Genomic DNA, 21,092 nt, shown 5'->3' with positions numbered 1-21,092 from the left:
TTCATAAGTTTTTAAAATTATGAATCTAAAACCTAGAGTCTTTGAATTTCTTGAAAAACAGTTTCGCGCGTGACATGCAGGATTATAGTGGCTGTTTCGACGGAGTCAGTCAAATAAGAAACTAACTACATTTATAATCCATCGACTATTTTCGCTTCCACGCGATTGGTCTAAACGCGTCACGTGACTGAATATAACTCTGCTGTAACCGGGGTATATCCGAGTGACATTCCCCAATTTTCAAATTTTACTTGTTGGGAAAATATTTGAAGGAAAATAAACACCATTTAATTTCAAAAATATGCTCGGATATTTGTCCTTGGACATAATCTGTTATTCAAAGCTCTCAGTTTTCCTCGAGCTACGCTCTCGAAAAACTGTTCGCTTCGGAACAGATGATGCCCGCGGACAAATATCCGAACATATTTTCGCGCCCAACGGAGGCTATTGTTTATGTATCCTAGCCTTTCTTGTGTACAAAAGAAACTGAGCGCCCGTATTACTAACAGGGTGGTTATTTTGGAAAGGTTTATTGAGTATAATTAAAAACTGGATCATTGGGTAAGGCAATTCGAGAGTTTCCATTGGCTTAGCCATCATGGGTTACGAGCCATTATACCATGCTCTACAAAGATGGTAAGCTTAAGCGTCATTTCTTGGGGCGTTTTATTTTTATTTTAGTTTGGTTTTCTATATTTCATGGGCGTTTTAATAAAAACATTCCACTCGCGCTCGTTGGATATGAGATGATTATAGCCAACTCGGTGCTACTCGCCTCGTTGGCTATCTACCATCATCTCATATCCAACGAGTGCTCGTGGAATGATTATTGAATATTTTCATTTACTTTTCACTCGTCAGCTGTGATTTAAGATTCTTATCTTACAGAGTGCCGGGTAGTTAGCAGGGTTTGATCTTGGTCAATTTACTCGTTAGACCTCCAAAGAACTGAAGATTGTTAAAGACGATGACTTCCTTTCGTATCTACGTCCTAGTGATATTGAGTTTTAGTATGGCTTCTGGTAAGTATGTAGTTTTAGTGTAATTTTTCTTCAGTTCTTTGCCACTTGATTTCTAAAGAGTAAACAATTTAGGCTCGACCGAGTGTAAAACGGCAGCCTGGGCAACAGTGACTTAATGCCGGATATTGATCTCACAATCTACTCGTACGGCCTTCTCAGGGTTCGCTTCTCAGGCGAACGTCGAAATGTCGTCGCAAAATTTTTACTTTTTTTAAACTTTTAACCAGATGGTTTTAAGGTTCAATACTTTCCCAATGTTTTATTGAATAATAAATTGGGTCAAATTAAATATTTATGCAAAAAAAAAAAAAAATCTGCAAGATGTGTAATAGATCTGTCCGTCTGAAAGTTGCATGCCTTCAGCACTTACAGATGCACATCTCACATTTAATTCGAACACCTTGAAGGGAAAATTTAAATAAGACAGGAGTTTACTCGATCTTTGATCCTGGTCAAAATTCTCGGGAAATTGTTCCTCTTTACTTAGGCACCGTATTCTTTCGAGGGTAAAGGAGAGGTGGAGGAGTCTCCTCTACCCCTCCTTTTACCCTGGAGTTTACCCGATGAGATGATTTTCTTTTATTACTGCTTGTCCATAGTGTTCGTTACAGTGTGTAATGGGCTACGTTCAAAATATCATTCAAATTTAGCTTGTTACCGCAGTCTAGAGTACTTTATTAAAGAAAACTGAAGAAGGATGTTTTCATTTCCGTTGTTTTCGTTCCCATGTCTAACAGTCTATGTCTATCAAGGACTCGCTGACAAGCCGAATTTTAATATATCATCAAAAGCGGCTAATTGCCTATCTTTGACAATGTTATATAATGTGTCTAATTGCACTTAATTAAAGTGGAATGAATATTTTGAACTGCGGAAATACAAATGAAATGAAGATTTGACTATCGCAGTTGTGATTGCAATTTAAGCAATTGAAGTTGAGCCCGTGGCGTCAGCATTTGCGCGACAGTGCTCTACCAAGTGAGCCATGAATACCGGTACATTGAGAGCAGGTCATAACCCAGTTGGTACAGCACTGCAGCACTAGCGCAGAGGCGATGGGTTCAGATCCAGCTGAAGCCCCAAAATTTTTGTAGGGCTTAAATTGCTTTCCGACAAAAAGTTTGGGGCTTCAGCTGGATCCGAACCCATTTAAAAATGTAAACATTGCAATTACAACTGCAAAGGTCAAATCGAAATTTAAATTAATTCAAATCAACAGGTGCGGACTATAAACTAAAGAGAGGGAGAGAATCTCGGCCTTGTTCCCACAAGACAACGGATGGCAAATGTTGCAGCATTCCTTTCACTTATAAAGGAATTAAACATTATTCCTGTACAACAGCTGATCACAACAGACTGTGGTGTTCACTGGATCCTACCTACAAAGGAAAAGGGGGAGACTGCGGTGAGCAATACAGATGTTTAACAACGGTCGTCCTTCAGTTTAGAATAAATAGTTTTTGTAAAATGCAGTTGAATAACTGAACTCTGTTGGGTCGGTTTCTTGTATATTAACCGAGTATGTATCCATTCCAGACTAGTTTCAGTTGTGCTCAAAGCGGTCTATGTTGCGTACATGTTCGGTTTGTGCCACAAAACTTAAAAAAACAGTCTCCTTGACAACAAAACGCTCACGAAACCGCAAAATTAAACTGTAATTACAGCAGTAGTGCCCTTCATCACTTCGATAGGTATATTGGATGTTGGCTTCTCTACAAAGTCACATGCTAAAGAGCAAAATGCTAACACTGAGTGAACAAAGATTCGCTTTTATCAGCTTTACATACTGAGTGGGATTTACCGCCAATGTAGGACTTCTCCTTCCTGTGCAATATCTTATTTCATTTCTTTCGAAATTGTTGGATCCGTAAGTTAACGTTACCTGTATGTGATTGTTATTTCCACGGCAAATGTTGACCACCAAGCTGAGTGTTTGCTCAAGACAACAGACGGACAATGCTGCAGCATTCCTTTCACTTTCAAAGGAGTGGAATACAATTACTGTACCACAGCTAATCACAACAGACTGTGGTGTTCACTGGATTCAATCGAAGACGGACGATGGGAAAATTGTGGTACGTATATAACAAATTGAAGCCAGCTTTTATGCGTCTGTTCTCTCGTTGATGATAAATTGCGTCATAGCGTGGCTGTGGATCCACGAGGGAGCTGGTTTAAAGAAAGTAAACTTGAAAATGTTTACAGCGGAGGTACAACTCACCTTATAGACCATAGTTGACATCTACAGTATGTTGATGAAACATCTACAGAATGTTGATGAACAGCAAATAATGTTATAAAGAAAAAGGTAGAAAAGGTTGATTTTTCTTCTTCTTTCTATTTTCCTGAAATCATTCCTGGTCCCTAAAGCTGCATGTTATCACAAGACGACTCGTGGAAAATGTTGCAGCATTCCTTTCGTTTACAAAGGAATCACACATCATGCCTGCACCTCAGCTGATCACAACAGACTGTGGTGTTCACTGGATTCTACTTACAAAGGAAAATGGGGAGATTGTGGTAAGTGTTTACTTGGCCAGAATACTTCCGATTTGGAAAAGACAAAAAATTCCAATACGTTAAAGTCTTCGCCACTTTCTAGCAGTTATACTTTGACGGATCAATGCTACCACGCTCTCTCCATTGATGCTACAATAATAATAATAATAATAATAATAATAATAATAATAATAATAATAATAATAGATTTGTATAGCTCCATATCCAGGGCTCATGGCGCTTTACAGTAAAAAATGTTATTAAAAATAAAATTTACATTAAAAATTTACATCAGTGATAAAAAATTACTAACAAATAAAATAGCTAAGCTGTAAAAATGAAAGTAAAACTAGGAATCATTAAAACCTTTAAATAAAAACTGACTAACTTAACTAAGTGACTGACTAACTAACTAGCTAAACTATCTAATCTACTAATTAACTAACTAACCAAAAGTCTAGTTATAAAATTTGTTAAAAAGATATGTCTTTATACAAGTCTTAAAATCTGATAGCGAGCCGCTCCCTCTTATATTGTTCGGAAGAGAGTTCCATAGGCTAGGTGCTACAAAAGAGAAACACCTATGACCATAGCCTATTAACTTGACAGGTGGTACTTTCAAGAGGTTTTTGGAGGAGGATCGAAGATTTCTGCTTGGTACATAAGGCTCTAGCAGTTCAGTAATGTAATTAGGGGCCTGGCCGTTGAGCGCTTTATATGTTGGTGTCAAACAAATATCAGATCATTTTTAAACAAGTTGTGGTCATCCTCATGGTACAATAAGTTACAACGATACAGCCGGTTGAAAACACAGCACACACATGTTCACACACTTGAGCCTGCACTAATGAGTTGAGGAACTAAACAGACGAGAAACCTTTTTTTCCCTGCATCCTGATACGCTCTCATTTATTTTCTTGAAATATGAGAACGTCTTTCTATTATCTTGCTGTCTCACACCTACTCCATTGTTAAGCTCTTTAACTGAAATTCTGTGTTGTTGTTCGTTTTCATTTTGTCTGAGGTATTACTTCAATTCCTTATGTACATGAAAATTTAACAGCCTTGACAACAAAATGCTAATGAACTATTTAGTTTCTAAACTGTTCCAGTTTCCTTTTTCAAACCTTTTACGTTGAGGAGTCGTTCATTGTTGATACACAGTAAAATAACTTTGATTACCTTCTATAGTTCGTATCTGAGCTTTGCGGTGGGTTTCCGATAAATGGGTTTTCTGATAAATTCCGTCTTCATTGGGAAACACAATTGACCTCCTGGTTGTAAACTAAATCGATGTGTTTAAGTTCATTTGTTACCGCCATCAGACAAAATGGCTCTTACTTGGTTTAGAAGACACCATTGATGCCAAACAATAGAGACCAAAAGTAAAAACAATGTAACAGCAGTTCTCTCGAGCAGAGTTCTATTGTGATGTGTCCTGTGTCTACTACACCAAAAAGGGGCCAGGTAAAGACCCAGTTCGGATTTAGCAGCTTTTTCTTGGTGCCACTTTCGGATGACCCTATTTTCGGGTAGCTCCAACGTACCAGCAGGATCATGTTACATGGCCTGTTGGTACGACTGTAGATCTCAAGTATCACTTATAGCGGAGCTCCGGCGGCCCGAAGGGTCGCTAAGCGGAGCCCCACACTCATATAGGACAGAAAAGGAAACCCCTGAATGGATTTTCTCGTGGTTATCATGGCTAGCGGTATTGCTCGTGGGCGCGTACGCACGACGGCGACGACGACGGAATCGTGCAACATGGCGGCCATACTCCAGCTAATAGGTTGACAGAGACATGCACCCTCGGTTTGTAGCGTAGCTCTTTGATATTGGACATCCATGTTATGGTCAATTGACATCTGTCAAAACAAGGTATCCGCTGACCAGTATCACGTGACCACATCGCGGGCTCAAGTTTAGAGCTCATCTAGGTCACGTGTTCTTTGAGGTTGACCGCTGGCTGGGTTGTTCGGAAGTCGGTTAACGCTAACCCAGGATTATAAAAGTTAACCGAAGTATAATTTTACTTGTATACAAATGTTTTTCGCTGCTTTTTGTGTATTTTGAGGACCTTGAGATAATTGAAACTCAAAACAGAAGGCCAAACAACAGAAATGGAAAAGTCCACCGTAAAGTTTCAAAAATCAAATTAAAATTCTCGCCTATATTGGGTTAGCTTAATCGGGCTTTGAACAACCCGGCCCAGGAGCTCCGCTTTTAGGCTTGGCTAAATCTGAAGCTGAGCTTTACGAACCTCAAGTACCCTGAAAGCCTAATTAACTCCATCATTTCTCACTTTGTCACCTCAATGATGACCAAAGATCCTCTCGTGCCACCTCAACTACCCGTCAACGAAGATACTGTTCACCGAGTGGTATTGCTATTTAAAGATCAAACGTCGGCCGATGCAGTGAAAAAACAACTATCTGACCTGAGCAAGAAAATCGATCACACTCTTCAACCAGTATTCAACAGTCGAAAAATCTGTGAAGATCTCAAGATACGTGAACCAAAACCACCTCTAATTAATCAACAATGCGTAGTGTACAATTACCAATGTGATCTGTGCGATGCAGAGTATGTCGGGTATACCAGCCGGCATTTGCACCAACGTATTGACGAACACAGGTTCTCCGCAATCGGAAAGCATTTAAAGAACGATCACGGCCTTTATAATATCGACGACCTTGCCAATAATTTTTCCGTCCTAAAGAAATGCAACGGAAAACTGGATTGTTTGATTTACGAAATGCTGTTTATTAGAAAGAAGAAACCTAGCCTGAACACGCAATCGGATTCCATCCGCGCGAAACTATTTGTTTAAACAAATATGTTAATGAACAATCACACCTCTCACCGCATATATAACACTGTTGAACCGTTATTTTCTTGTCACTTGATAATGATGTCATGACGACATCGAAACGTTGTGTAAATGTTTATCGAAATTTAATCTCATTTAAAGTTAACTTTGTTTTATTATTCTTTCCGCTTGCGGACAACTTTGACCGCAAAAGTTAAATGTTTACAGAGGACAACAGGTGGAAAATGTTGCAGGATGCCTTTCACTTACAGGGGAGTGAAATATCACTCCTGCACCACAGCTTTTTTGAAAAGACCTTGGTGTTCATTGGAATCTGTTTACAAGGGAAAATGGGGCTATTGTGGTAAGTATGTATTACACCTCACTTGTGTTACACTGTTTATATCATATACTTTGACGCGTCAATTACGTGCGCTTTAAGGACTTCCTTATTAATGATTCTCTACTGTTTGTAAGGCCTACGGGAAAAACTACTGACCCTTTGTTGGAAAGATTCTTAAAGACTTCTTCATCTCGATGTTTGTTATTGATGCGACTAGTTACTAATTAATTGTAATTTGAAATCGGTCTTGCGTTGCGCGTACTTTCGACTGATTTTGAAATTACTCACCCAATAACTCCCTTAATAATAAACCTGCAAAATTTTTAGCTTGTTGACTGGCTGAGAGCACGTCAACAAATCCCTAACGGTGTTGAAAGTGGAAATTGAATTGCATGTTGACTATTAACAAGTAATCAAATGATTTTTCTTGTGCAATTTGGAATAATATTAAAAGCACTCGCACTATGAGGTCGTGCTTCTTTTTAGTCTTTGAAAATTTTATTTGTGCTTATTTGTCCCACATTGCACTCAGAATCATTTGATTACCTACAGGTCATGGATTCACTTCCTGTTCGAAGATTTCAGATTTTTCCGACTGCCTTACGTCAATGATAGTATGAGAAAGATGTTCAAATATCGTCCTATACTTCTACCAAGCTTCTTCCAAGTTTCTTTTTCTCAAGTTTTTACGTTCTATTTCTTTCATGGAAGAATGAATGTTTCAACAAGAATCTTATTAGGATATACCGAAAAAAAAGAAAATCTATGACCAAAAGCGTGGTAGTTTATTAACTTTTCATAAAGAATCCGTTCTAGTCACTCAATTTCCACTCGCGCTTATGACGTCGTAACCATGGTCACACCACCCTTAACTGGCTTGACATCAGACTTGATTAGAACTTTTATCAATAATTGTAGAACTGACCAATCAAAATTTTTCATTAGTCTGGTGCCTTTTTATAAAGAAGCCTTTAGTTGGATATCCAATATACATCTTTGCAATCTCAGTTTTGGTTACTTGGTGATTGTCTTTTCTAGAATTCAATATTTTATTTTTCTTTAATAGTAAAAGTTTTTGTATTGCTTTATTTCTTCAGCCTGAAACTGGTTACCACGTAACTGCATGACGAGGAGAAACGAAGAGCAAACTAATTCAAGGGATCAACACAAAAAGGAAACTTTAAATGTCTCAAGCATTGCTCAATTCATAGTCTGAGAGAAGAAAAAAGTTGGTAGTCATATATCTTTCTATTTTGGCTGTCCTTGTTCTCACGGCCGTTGGAGACTGGAGCCCTGTCCAGTCCGTTGGAGCCCTGCTTTTTGTCCTGTTGGTAACCCAGGACTTGTACTGCACATCTTCACAAGGACAGTTTGTACGTATTCACGGGATGCCACGGAGGATTTTACTAACCAAAAATTGGTTATTTTAACAATGTGATAGTCACTGAGTGACTGGCTGACTAACCGAATACGGCCTGCCTACAGATGGACGGACAGACTAACTAAATGACTTAAATTATGAACAAAAACATAAGAAATTTTCCAATACTCACAAGTGCACTACTAAACTTACTTTGTTGGAACTGTTTTAATGTGTACTCCAATCAGATTCAACTGAATCTTTTTTCTTGTCTTTGATCCTTACTGTACATGTTCGCGTGTTTTGATTATATTGTTTAGGTAAAGCGCACTTTCTGATTGTTTAATTCAGCCTGCGTTTTGCCATTATGAAATAACTGAGATACAATTAGCGCCCAGATTGGTCAAAAACCCATCGTTTATTGTACCGGTAAACACACAATTCACGATTTGGCAGAACTGTACGGGTCCGCAAATGATCCCCAAATTGGACCGCAAATGATCCCGGACCGGAAATGACCCCCGATAGGGACCGCAAATGATCCCGACTAAAAAATTAAGAATGGAATGGATGGTGGAATGGTGTGGATAGGGAATTGCCGTACGTGAATACCGATGTTTTTATTAAAGCCATCTTATAATTATAATGGTTTACAACTTGCTTGTTTTTCATACTTTCGACTAAAGTTTGTTGCTAACTACGATGTTATGAATATCACCACTCAATCATCAAAACACGACTTGGCTTGCATTTCTTTACAATTCTCAGTAAAATTATGATTATATCTTCCTTTGTTAAACATTGATATTTCGGTGTTATGGTTAAATCACATTTTATCAGCCATTAACGCCACTCGTCTAAAGTTTTAAACTAAAATCTAACCATGAAGCAACTATTACAGAAGACGCTGTCACCTGAGTAGACCCACAAGCCTACAACGCTTCATCACTCTGTAAAACACCTAGTGTGTAGCACTGGAAATTGGAACAAATTTATTTTGTAATTTTTCGTTGGTCGTATTTTGACTTTAATTCCTCGGAAATGACTACTTGAGTATTCTAAGAAACCAAAATTCCAAGCTATAGTTATGAAGTTCAGCTTCATGACCAAGCAAGGCCAAGGCTTCCGCTTCGTTTTGACAATTAGCTGCTTGATAAATGTTTGATGCTATCGCCACCGGGATTTCGAGAATGTTTACAAGTATGTGTTTTTCTAAGACTTCTAATTCAATAGGTCGTCTTCACGTGACGTGCTTTTATCCTCATCAAGCATAAGAGGCGGTATATTTATATCTGTTTACAATTAGCGTGCTTCGTTTGGAAACTAGAGCATTTTGAATTTTAGGGTTATGGAGTTTGCGTGACATAAAGCTACGATTGAGTTTGTTGAAAAATATATACTTATCTCATGATTTTGAGCCTTTTTAGAAGTTAGAGCATTAGGAAAAGTGCTTATGTAAATGCTTGTTTGTTTAGTACTGATAATCAGTCGCCTAGAAAGCCAAAGTAAGTTCCAGATGTTTACACTATATTCCGGCCGCCATATTGGTGTACCACGGATGTACACCAACATGGCGTTTTCTTACTGGGCTCTGTAAATTTCTAGGAAACATTTACGACGAATATTTGAAGTTTGGAGAAATGCACAGGCCTAGAACTTGGAGAAATGTCTTATTTAGTTATCTTCTATAGCGTACATCACAATTTCTTAGCTTTTTCCATTGGTTGGTTTCGATCTATTATTTTTTTTATTGCGTGACAGTGAAAACGATCTGTACCCTTCGAAGAACAAAACAGCAACTGTGGAATATGTTTTTGTAAAATGATAAAACATGTTTTTTAGTTCATAATTTTTGTACATGTTCTCACCTTCCTCTGATATAAATCCATGCCATTCCTTATTTTTTGATCGGGATCATTTGCGGTCCAATATTGGGATCATTTTCGGTCCGGGATCATTTGCGGTTCAATTTGGGGATCATTTGCGGTCCTGGGATCATTTGCGGACCCGTACAGAACTAGAAAACTCGGAACACTAGCAGGAATATTATAAATAGTTTAAAATCAATATTAAGCAAAATTATCGATTCATTCAACATTTGCATGGAAATTTGCAAGGAAAAATACGACTAGAAGTTTTTCGCGATATATAGATGCTTGATCTTTTTTTCTTTGCAAAATGTTTCGCTGATTCCGTTTCCGCTTGAGTTTGGAAGGAAGTTTTAAGCGCTTTCAGTGCTTTCCACGATCTGTGGAGGACGCAGTAATGACCACAGCTGAGTTAGGCTGATCAATTTTGAATACATTTCATAATTCTCAGATGCAGAATTTCTGGAATCGACCTTTATTCCATTTGCAAAACTTTTGAAAGTTATCGTTGAATCACTTCGCCATGCGTATGAAATTTGTACTACTTGCAAAATTCCCGTACAGTCTTTTAATTTCGGCATGACTGATTCTGGCCATGACTTCCTGCATTTCACCATTAAAGCACTTTTTAATCAATTAATACACTCACTGTGTTTTTTGAGCTAATAGAGTTAGTATTGATTTTTCCCAGAAAAGTAATTGTGGCACTTTACTTGTAAGGTGAGACCAAAAAAGAGAAGAAAGGACGAGAAAGAAGAGCAGAGTACAATACTTACCTTAGGTCTCATATGTCAAAGAATGGTAGTATTTAGTCCCGGGTATTTAGTTAACCTATGCTCCAGTTCACTCACCCAATGTTTCCCTACTCTTCCTTTACATTTCCCAACACTTTTTACAAAACGAGAAACCATTTAATGCACGCAAATGAAGTCAAAATGTCTTAATCGTTAAGTCCATTTTGACCTTAATTTCCAAGGCAACCCTTTCAAGTCTCAGGAATAAACTTTTTCGTGTCCGAGAATTAATTTTTCGCTTTTCTCGAGACGTGCTTTTGGGACGCTTGTGATGTGTTGTGCTTTTTACTGATATTCTTGGTAAGATCCTTGCACATTACTCAAAGACTTAGCTCTTTATCAACTTGATGTTTACAAACGTAAATAAGCCGCCTTGGAGACTTAAGGCCTGTTTACAAGGAGGCAGGGTTATCCTAGCAAGTGAGTTAACCCTAGCTGGAGGGCGAAAGATAGCCCGGGTTTAAAAGCAAAATTTCACAGGTAGGTTAACCCTACAACCCGGGACAACTTTATGCGCGGTTACACTCAAAGGGTCTGGAAACAATTACAAAGTTAACCCTGCTAGGCGGGTTAACCCTACCTGGAGTGTTTACAAGGGAAAAAGTCAACTCGACTGCCAGGGTAACCCTAGCACGCCCGCCTACCCGGGGAACTCTGGCTGCCTCGTAAACGCGACGAAGAAAAATAGAGGAAATATGCGAGTGCTTTGGTAACCCGTTTGCTAGGATAACCCTCTCACCTTGTGAACAGGCCCTCAGCGGACCAAACATTTCAAGCGCTAATTCTGACTAAGGGCTGACGCTCGAAACCTCACCGTCACCAACTGGCCTTGGTGGTTCATTTACCTAAGAAGTTCACTTGCCTTCCGGCGCAACCCAACAGTTTCTTCAGAAGCTAAACCTTTGGTCGTGTTCTATTGTCATCAACCGTTCCTGGTTAGTTGGGCTGGTTGGGATTTTTCGTGTTTCTACCGGGGAAAAACCGTTTTCGGTTGGTTTAGTTGATCAACTTTTTCAACCGGACTGAAACCAGGTTGAAACGGTTGAAAAGCATTTGCGTGATTATGTCGCGTGATTGTAGCCCGCGTAAGGACTATTCCCAGGAGCTTCCGCGTTTCAACCGAAAACGGTTGGAAAAGTGTTCTATTGAGAAACGTCAACCGTAACAACCAAAACCGGTTACGGTTGAAATGGTTGATACCAATAGAACACGACCTTTGTTCATATTCATCAAAAAGATGATTACGTACAAGCCATAACGTCTGTCCAGTCGATTGTACGAAGCAAGCGAATGCGAACGCGGCGAAAGAGGTGATATTTGTCATAACAATTCTGCTTGTTCGTTCTCACTCTTGTGGACTACTCAATTTCATTTTTTGCAAACCAATCGGATGCGAACAGATAACTTGTGTTTTTGTTGAATAAATTCGAAATACTACATTCAAATTTTTGTCTCTGATTGCTCAACCGCTTGTAGTTCAGTACGAAAGCAAAAAACGTACCTTACGCTGACGCCAAAGCTCGCAAATACGCCGAACGGTGTAACTATCCCTTTCATCAACGAAGTTTGAAACTTGATACTGTGTTAACGTTAACGTTGCGCTGATTTCTTGAAGTTGTGACTTATTTCTGCTTGGGTTTCATTAAAACAGGAAGTTCTTTACCCTTTATTTGTTTCCGTGATTGTATAAAATTTACAGCCTTCGGCGCTTCCGATCTACATCAATTAAACTTTGGACTTTCCACGTCTTTGGGCATATTAAAGTTAGTCAACATCTCAACTCTGCATTTTATGTCAGATTATGCTTTATTTTCTCTTAGTGACAAGAATATCCTTTACTTTTAACAAATAATGAAGCCCGCTTCTAAACGTGTTGTTGTTAGATATTAACGGTTGCTTTTTGGAAGATCAAGGTCAAAAATTACCTTGTAGGCCTTCTTCTAGCCATTTTGCAAAAGCAACTAGATAGACCCATTTAACTGCCGCGTAGTAGGTTAAGGTTCCCCTCCCCCCTCCAAGCAAATTTGACGCGTATCTTTAAATAACGCACAAGGAGGGAATAAAAATCATTCAAAACAAAGAAGGAAACGAAGAGCAACTTACATGATATTTTAGTTGCTGATGAAGCAAATCCATGTAAATGTCATAGAGAAAACCTTTTGTATGCGATACCAACCGAAACAACATTTTATTAACGTCTAAAAGTTTAATTTGTACATAGTCTTGATAATTGTAACTCGTTTTAGTTGTCCCCAATTAGCAGCAATGCTAACTCTGATTGACACTTAAAAAATTTGTTGTTATTAAAGTTATTAACCAGCCAACAAAAAAGGAACCAAAATTATATCACACCTCATATAAACTACTTACGGCGGTTTGTAATAGATCGGTTTAATGTTGACACGTTCTTCACTTCTTAATAATTATTTTAAGGTTTGTGTTACTTTCGTGAAGATTTTAAGATAAAAAAGATACCAAATAATGAGGCTTTCTCAATTTTATAGCGATGTTTGTCGACCGCCCTAAGGCATAAGCCAGTAGAGGAACTGAAGTATATTTTGGTTAATAAGTGGAAAACCTTTCTTGATGCGTATCGGAAAGAAAGACAAATTTTTCTAGTCGAAACAATTCATGACCGATCAAAGCTACCAAATGTAAACAGTTTCAATAAAGTGCTTGCGTTCTTCTGAGGAACAGGTTGCTGCGGCTAGATTAGATTATAACAGATTTCCTTTCATAGTTGGCGTTTTAAGGCAGCAAATGTTTTTGCATGTGTTTTCCTTTTGCCTAGTGCTAAAAAAAGATAAAATGTACTGCAAGCCAGAATATTATCATAAAAGTGAATTAATCGGTTCAACGATTCGAAAGCAAATTATAATTCATTTGTCAAGAAAGCCTCTATTCTGACAATATAAGGCTTACGCATTTATCAGAAACAAATATTTAATCGAATCGCGACACAGTTCTCTCTTTAATAGTCTCTATACATTTCTTTACAGGTGAGGAGAATTTGATAATCTGTCCGGGGACAGCTTCCTGTCCTGGTGATCAGTTCATGTATTCTTATGACGTTGTATATCATGTCACTGTTCTGGATGACAGCGTTTGTCTGACCTTATGAACAAGTTATCGAGTCGAGATTTTCATGTTAACAAATTTGAATTTTAAATAGCGGCTGTTTTTAACAATTACTGCTCATACTAACTGCGGTAACAAATCTTATACAAGTTGGTTCCGATTGTGTGGATTCAACCTCAAAGGTAAGGGGGAAACTACGACATACAATTGAACCACTTCAGATGCTTTTGCAAAACGTTTGCCATACTTGGCGTTTTATATGATGTAATTCAGGGAGCCGAATTCTGACATTCTTTTTTTGGAGGGATTCTAATTGCCGTTAAACTACCGCATAGCTATCCCGTGATTCTTTGAAAAGAATGCAAACCTAAACGGACTACAAACTAGGTAACAACATAACGCTTTCAGTGAAATTTGGAAACTTCTTTGACGAAGTATTGACTCTTTTACAACTCAGGAGGTAAACTATTGATTTCCTATACTGCAGTATGTCTCCGCGTCGTCAGAAAAGGAGTATGAGGAAAATTTGGCCCTTTGAAATTTAACTAAAGCTTATTTGAATAAAAAGCTGAAGAAAAAATAATTTCAATGTTTGTTAGAGGATGGGGCCCCGGTAATTTGATCCCTCGTCAAGGACATTACGCTAGGCTGTGTTAAGAAATGACACGTTTCGGTAAAGTTTTGCATTATCAAGAGCTTAACAAATAAACACTGCCCGAATAACTACTAGTCTGCCGTGACGCGTATTTAGATTATTTAAGCGGAGATAATGTAAGTATATATTTCGACGTAAATATTGATCGGCCGAATTCGCACCAAAAATGCTAGTAAGTTCACTGGAATTTTCGTATTTTACTGAATATCTGAGCCAGAAATTGTGATTATTTCTTCATTTATCGACTGCTGCTGCTACTACTGCTGCTGCTACTGCTGCTGTGAAACGCGTCTCACGATGAGAATGAAAGCGCCGGAGTTAGAAATCCTGCACGAAAGGAGCGGTCCGTCTCCTGGATTTCTCGTGCTTCGAGGACATATTTCCACATTTTTTTAGCCGTGCTGGTACACAGGTTTTCACTTTGACATTGCATGAGGCCCAAGAAATCCTGGATATGTTCCAGATAATCGAATAATCCTTACAAACTCTCGCGGAATGTGAAAATAGTCGGGTTAAGCAAATGCAAAAGTTGACCGCCATTTTGCAAGGTTTTTTGCGCCCGCCAAGAAATCATTGCACCTACAGCTAAACTATCCACTTTGAACTTGCTCAGACCGGTGGAGAAGCACTAGCGCCTGAAACGGCAAAGGAGACGTCAGATACCTCTTTCGGTAGACTTACAGCAAAAATTAATCTGCTACCGAAAATTTAGTTTGCAATAAACCAGCAAGGCGCGCCGAGTGAGCATCGCCCGGTGGCTTCTATAATGAACAGGTGCAAAACCACTTTTCTGAACTTCTATTGAAATTGCTATTAAGACATCAGGAGCAGGTTAAGCCCTTGGACATTGAGAAAATTGTATTATAACAGTGCCGTTACCTACGTGAACAATACAGCGATCCCGTCGTTGCAAAAACATTAGCTTGGAGGACTCCGGGTTGTTTAGTTTCCTCCGGAGAGAAGCCTCCCCCGCAAGTACTATTGTTGCCGCTCGTGGCATTTGTTCTACTTGAAGCGACGAAAGATGCCTTAATTCGACCAAGTATAATGCGTCGATTCACAGCCCTGGTGGTCCCGTGGATCATACCGTAAACAGTTCTCAAATTTTCCGAGATTTTCTAGATCCCCTCAGAGTTTCACTATGGGAAGTTCGCGCAATTACGAACGTTTCAGAACCAGACCATTTCCTGATGACCCAGTGGACAGGACATGAGCAGTCCTGATGTCCGTAGCGTTTCCTGCTTGTTTGGGACAAAACCTGTAGGAAAGATAAAAGTTTACGAGCCAGGACGTCATACTTTGATCATAGGAAGGAGTGCACATTTCTCCCGTTCAAACGTCGATTCCCTTTTGTCCTACCAACTCAGCGTCTCGGGAGGAAAGAGAACTGTTTTGTGGACAGCAAGATACAAAAGCTCCTAGAGCTGCAAGTGCCTAAGGAGGTACAGAAGCGCCCCATCTGTGTTTCACCACTAAATGTTGTGTCCAACGCTGGAGGAAGACATCGGCTGACAGTGGGCCTACAATGGGTGAACATATTCATCAGTACTCAAAGTTTGGAACAGTCAGAACTGACGGAACTCAGACATATTGTTCGCCCAGGGGATCAGTTTACTAAGCTCGATTTAGAAAACGGGTTTTACGATATTTCGGTACTAGAATCAAGCCTCCAATAACAAAAGCTTAGTAAAAGTACCAGCACGATCTCTCCGGAGACTAGTTGAACGAAAAATTGTAAATTGTTCCCGAGTGTGAGATTGAGATCCTTCTTAAAGGAGATTATTATGAGTTGCATTTAGAGGAGATACGTTTCAGTTAAATGTTGTGTTGCTCTCGATGGACTGTTGTTTGTCGTGTTTTCACCATATAAAATTATATAAACGTATAGTAACTGCACTCACTCGGTAAGGTCACCGTTTTGTCCTGTGCACTGAACGGGTATGTCACAGTTACTTATTTTATTGGTTATATTTGCAAAAAATAAGGCAGTATCGATTTCTTTCCTATTGCTCACTCGGTCGCCAGCTAAAAGTTTCAGTTAGGAATTTTATTTTACATAAGTCAGGAAAATTGCACTGTTTTGGTTTGTTTTACTTGTCGCTAGCCTCAAGAAGATTGTGGAAAATTCAAGAAGACTGTGGAAGATGCTGCTCTTTTTTCTGATGTACATCCTACTCATGTCAAGCACAAACATGGCTGCTGGTAAGCATGCCCAGTACCGTAGTGAGGCTTTATAGACATTATTGAAGATTCATGATATTTTATCTTGTATTTAGATTAGGTGTTCCCAGTTAGAGGTGTGCTCATATCTAAGCTGTATTTGTACACACATTAAAAAAGTTCTCATCATCATTACTATGAAATGCATTAAAATCGACTGCGTGAACTAGCAAAGAGAAATGAAATAAATTTGTTGAGCTATTACGTTTCCATTTTCTGACAGATTTACACAGAAATTTGCTCTCCCTTACACTATTTTATCTTTTTGAATTTCAATACAGCCTATTTTTGTAGATGCAGCGCCCTTATTGACACCAACCTGCCTTTGCGCTGAATGGGTCACCCTGTCAAAATAATGTTACTCTCTTCCTTCCATCCTTCCTTACTTACCTACTCACGCTGTATCTACAGTTCACACTTGTCAACGGACATTAAAACAATTTATTGATATCTCAAGGTTCTCAGCGTTGTTCCCACCCGACAACGGATGGCAAATGTTGCAGCATTCCTTTTACCTATAAAGGAATTAAACACCATTCTTGTACCACGGCTAATTACAACAGACTGTGGTGTTCACTGGATTCGACTTACAATGGAAAATGGGGTGTTTGTGGTAAGTACAGAGCTAGATTGTTTTTAACTTCGGATAAACGTTTTTGGCAAAGGACACACAGGACATTTCAGAAAGGAAAAACATTCTATGCCCTAGTCACCTTCAATCAATGCAGTTTCCACTCCGTTTTTCAGTTTTTAGGTCACTACACGTAGCTATTGGCTTAAAAAGGGTCGCGCCACTTTGTCATCCAATCAGAGGTAAAACCAAAACCAATTGTGACTTTAACTAGCACACATTCTCCCGCACGTCGTCTCTCCTTCGTGTGTTTGCCTCGAGTTTTGAGTTCTTCACTGGATCGCATGTGTCCTTTGTGATTGACTGCAGTGGTTTCGTTGGTTTTAGTTTTACGACGCTCAACTGAAAACACTCTATTTCACCGATTACAATTTACGATTGCTATTCACGGTTCAGCAATATCAAGCTATGGCGTCAGAATACGATACCTTAGTTGCGTACCTACTAAACCACTTGAAGTTTAAGAATGACAGACTAAATTTGTAGATTAAGCTAACATTGTGTTTTCATTGTTCCTCCCATCTCTGTTCACCACACAAGTTGAATGTTTGTCAAACACGATGAATGGCCAATGCTGCAGCATACCTTTCACCTACAAAGGAGTGACTTACACTTCCTGTACTACAGCGAATCACAACAGGTTGTGGTGTTCACTGGACGCTACCTACAAGGGAAAATGGGGAAATTGTGGTAAGTAATAAATTTGCATTGTGATAAACCTATTGCCAAAGTACTGCTACTCGGGGCTTCTCTACCCTGGCTAAGAAAACACAGAACTAAACAAGCCCAGCGCTTTAGTACCGTTATAAAACCCTGATCCCGGTGTTAAGATTCTCCAAAATAGAGTTCTTACGTTTATGTTCCTGGGAAATATTTTGTACAAAAAAGTCCAGGGCGCACGATTGAAACACTGTCTATAAACAGCATGCTTTCAGTTTCCATATTTCGAGCAATTATATGCCGTTTTTTGGTCAGTTTCGTTACTCTAGTACTCGTGAACAGTAAATTTCAAACGTAATTCTTTATTCGAACATTAGGAATATCTCGTATTATTAAAACCTGGATCATTGGATAATGCAGTTCGAGAATTTTCATTGGCTTAGCCATTATGGGTTATGATCCATTATACCACGCTCTACAAATAAACTAAGCGCACGCGTGAAATTTTTAGGGCGTTTTTTTTTTTAAATTTTACTTTAGTTTTCTATATTTTGGTGGCGTTTTTAATAAAATTATTTCCCTCGTGCTTGTTGGATATGAGATAATTATAGCCAAGTTGGCGCCACGGGCGTCTACCATCTCATATCCAGTGCGCGCTGGTGGAATAATTGTTGCTTAATGTCAAATCAGTGGCTCGAGCATTCTACATGCAGCGAATACCGTCCAAATAACAGTACAAATATATAGCGATATTGTACAGTTATTTGTACAGTAGAAAACCTGTTTCCCGTACAGATCGGCGCGCGCACGCAAAACAGTCATACTGTCCCTCTGTCATTGATAAATTCATTGACTATAGCAGTTGGATAATAAATCTCTTATTAGATGTTTTGGTGTATATTTTTACTCGTTATTTGTATACGGCACAACTCGTGAAAATAGACAGCGATACTTCACGCGAAAACATCTAATAAGATATATGCATACTTGTTTACCAATGGATACTTAATTCAATTTACCTACTGGATCATAGTTAATATCTGCAGTGTAAAAAATGAACAAAATAGCTAAGTTGTCTTAACCCTTTTCTCGTTCCTTCCATTTTCCTGAAATCATTTGTGGTTCCAAAAGTCGAGTGTTCCCACAAGACAACAGCTGGCCAGTGTTGCAGCATTCCTTTCACTTACAAAGGAGTCAAACACTATTCCTGTACCACAGCTAATCACAACAGACTGTGGTGTTCCTTGGATTCCACTTACAAAGGAAATTGGGGAAATTGTGGTATGTATTTAACACTCTAGTTTTTTAATTTTTATTTTTCAATTTCTTATCTGCTGCTAGAAATCTGTGAGTCAACGTGTTCCAAAGCAGAGTCCATAGCTCGATTACGTAAAACAACGGGTGATTTGCACGATGGCGTCATTTGACTACAACTACCAGAATCCTTCACTTTCTCTGTTTCTTATGTTAATGAGGGCAATTGTTATTTAAACCCCACTGGGACTTTAAAATTTAAATAATACAGAAAAAACAAAAGGAATTCTGGTAGTTTTAGTCAAATGGCGACAACGCGCAAATCTGCTATTATAAAGTAAACAAGGATTTGTAACATACACGTAAGGAAATTTGAGGACGTCTTCTTCTTCATTGTCTTCATTCTCGCTTCCTCCGTCGCATTCATTCGTTTTCACAAAATCACCTCAAAAAAGCTACTTTCGAATGAAATCCGTGGATCATGATACATGAGAGAAGATGAAAGTTAGATTCCAAAAAACGCTTCACAATTAACTCTTATTCCAGTTTTTGCTCCATTATAACCCCTGGTTTACAGTTCGTTTTCAGTTCGGTCTTGATTGTGTACGCAGTTGACAGTGAAAGATGACATGTAATTAGATGCCTCCAAAAACCTTCCTTACCACGTTACTTTGGCACGACTTCCAGATGGCACAGCTGAACGTTACTGTGCTATAAAATAAACGAGCTTCAAATTGTTAGTTTCAAATTGTTAGATTAACTGCGTTGTTTGATCGGCTTATCGTCTCTTTTATTTCTGTGAAATACTAGTCCAGTGTTTGCACAAGACAACTGGTGGTCAGTGTTGCAGCATTCCTTTCACTTACAAAGGAGTGAAGTACAGTTCGTGTACCACAGCTGATCACAACAGACTGTGGTGTTCACTGGAGTCCACTTACAAAGGAAAATGGGGAAATTGTGGTAAGTGATTTGCTTTAATAGGTTTCACTTGTTCCAAAATTCCACCCAAAAACCCCGCAGAAAACAATTTATCGGTTTGAGTAAAATGCGATTTTGTCACGATATTGTTAAAGTCCACATATAAGCCGCTTCTTAAGATGGGTGACGAGCTTAAGTGGCTGAGATTAAGGAATTCATGTTAACTTGTCACTGTGCGTTACAGCCACCAAAAAGGAAAATAGTAGGTGGTCGTTGGTCTTTTCATTTTACTGTTCATAAAATCAATTTTTCTTGCACTTCTTTCCTGATTTGTCCCAACTCGATCGAAGAGGTTTCTCTCGAATTCACTTGACATGTCTTCCATAATCCACGTCACAGCTCCTTTGCTAGAAAGAAGAACTGCTTAACTTGGATAAAGGTGAATGGTTCGATGGCGACAAATGAAACAGTTTTCGAAAATGATTTTTAAAAAGCTTTGTTCAAAATCGAAACGTTTCTCTCAGAATTCATTTGGAGGAATTCATTTAAGTAAGAAAGAAAAAGAACCATGAACAAACAAAAACACAAACAGGTTGTGGATTCTTTAAGTGTTTAACAAACATAAGGGATCGAACGATGTTTTATGGAACTCGAAGAATTGTTGTTTCCTAATTACTTTAATCGCGAAACAAATGCCAAGCGAGTTTTATGAAGACACTTAATTTGCTGAATTTGTTGTGCAATATGCCTGTTAATTCTTTTAGTTTATTGGAGTGATCCTGCTAATCATTCTAAAAGCTAATAATGCTTTATATTATTTCTTCAGCATGATGGCTCAACAAGTGACTGACTGCGTTAAAAGGAGAAGGGAATAACATATGGGAAACAGTAGATGTCTCAAGTTTTAACGATGAGATCTATAGTCTTCAACAGAAATAAAGTTTTCGAGTGATGCATTTCAATATTTCGTTTTTCTTGATT

The 21,092-nt window shown here is 38.6% G+C and overlaps 2 protein-coding genes across 2 annotated transcripts; both read left to right on the top strand.

Annotated features, from left to right (window-relative positions):
- The first annotated feature begins 853 nt into the window (after positions 1–853).
- Positions 854–8,317, top strand: LOC145483422 (uncharacterized). Its single transcript, XM_081461929.1, has 6 exons — positions 854–1,022; positions 2,272–2,427; positions 2,948–3,097; positions 3,393–3,542; positions 6,545–6,694; positions 7,771–8,317. Exons 1-6 carry the CDS (start codon positions 968–970, stop codon positions 7,773–7,775), a joined length of 666 nt encoding a protein of 221 aa, XP_081318055.1. The 5' UTR covers positions 854–967; the 3' UTR covers positions 7,776–8,317.
- Positions 8,318–13,883: 5,566 nt separating this feature from the next.
- Positions 13,884–21,073, top strand: LOC145483421 (uncharacterized). Its single transcript, XM_081461928.1, has 7 exons — positions 13,884–13,955; positions 16,533–16,630; positions 17,106–17,261; positions 17,820–17,969; positions 19,071–19,220; positions 20,004–20,153; positions 20,938–21,073. The coding sequence occupies exons 2-7, from the start codon at positions 16,573–16,575 to the stop codon at positions 20,940–20,942; spliced, it is 669 nt and encodes a 222-aa protein (XP_081318054.1). The 5' UTR covers positions 13,884–13,955; positions 16,533–16,572; the 3' UTR covers positions 20,943–21,073.
- Positions 21,074–21,092: the final 19 nt, after the last annotated feature.

The sequence above is a fragment of the Orbicella franksi genome, chromosome 4 (genome assembly GCF_964199315.1).
Source record: "Orbicella franksi chromosome 4, jaOrbFran1.1, whole genome shotgun sequence".
Classification (NCBI taxonomy): Eukaryota; Metazoa; Cnidaria; class Anthozoa; order Scleractinia; family Merulinidae; genus Orbicella; species Orbicella franksi.
The sequence above is the reverse complement of the archived record's forward strand: the minus strand, read 5'-3'. Positions and strand labels throughout refer to the sequence as shown.

What these genes read in the sequence shown, in the direction of transcription:
- LOC145483422 (XM_081461929.1), top strand. Translation starts at nt 968, where the DNA reads ATGACTTCCTTTCGTATCTACGTCCTAGTGATATTGAGTTTTAGTATG. An exon ending in GAGTTTTAGTATGGCTTCTG is followed by an intron (nt 1,023 to 2,271) that starts GTAAGTATGTAG and finishes AGAGAGGGAGAG; the next exon opens with AATCTCGGCCTTGTTCCCAC. An exon ending in AGGAAAATGGGGAGATTGTG is followed by an intron (nt 3,543 to 6,544) that starts GTAAGTGTTTAC and finishes TGACCGCAAAAG; the next exon opens with TTAAATGTTTACAGAGGACA.
- LOC145483421 (XM_081461928.1), top strand. Translation starts at nt 16,573, where the DNA reads ATGCTGCTCTTTTTTCTGATGTACATCCTACTCATGTCAAGCACAAAC. An exon ending in AAGCACAAACATGGCTGCTG is followed by an intron (nt 16,631 to 17,105) that starts GTAAGCATGCCC and finishes TGATATCTCAAG; the next exon opens with GTTCTCAGCGTTGTTCCCAC. An exon ending in GGGAAAATGGGGAAATTGTG is followed by an intron (nt 17,970 to 19,070) that starts GTAAGTAATAAA and finishes TGGTTCCAAAAG; the next exon opens with TCGAGTGTTCCCACAAGACA.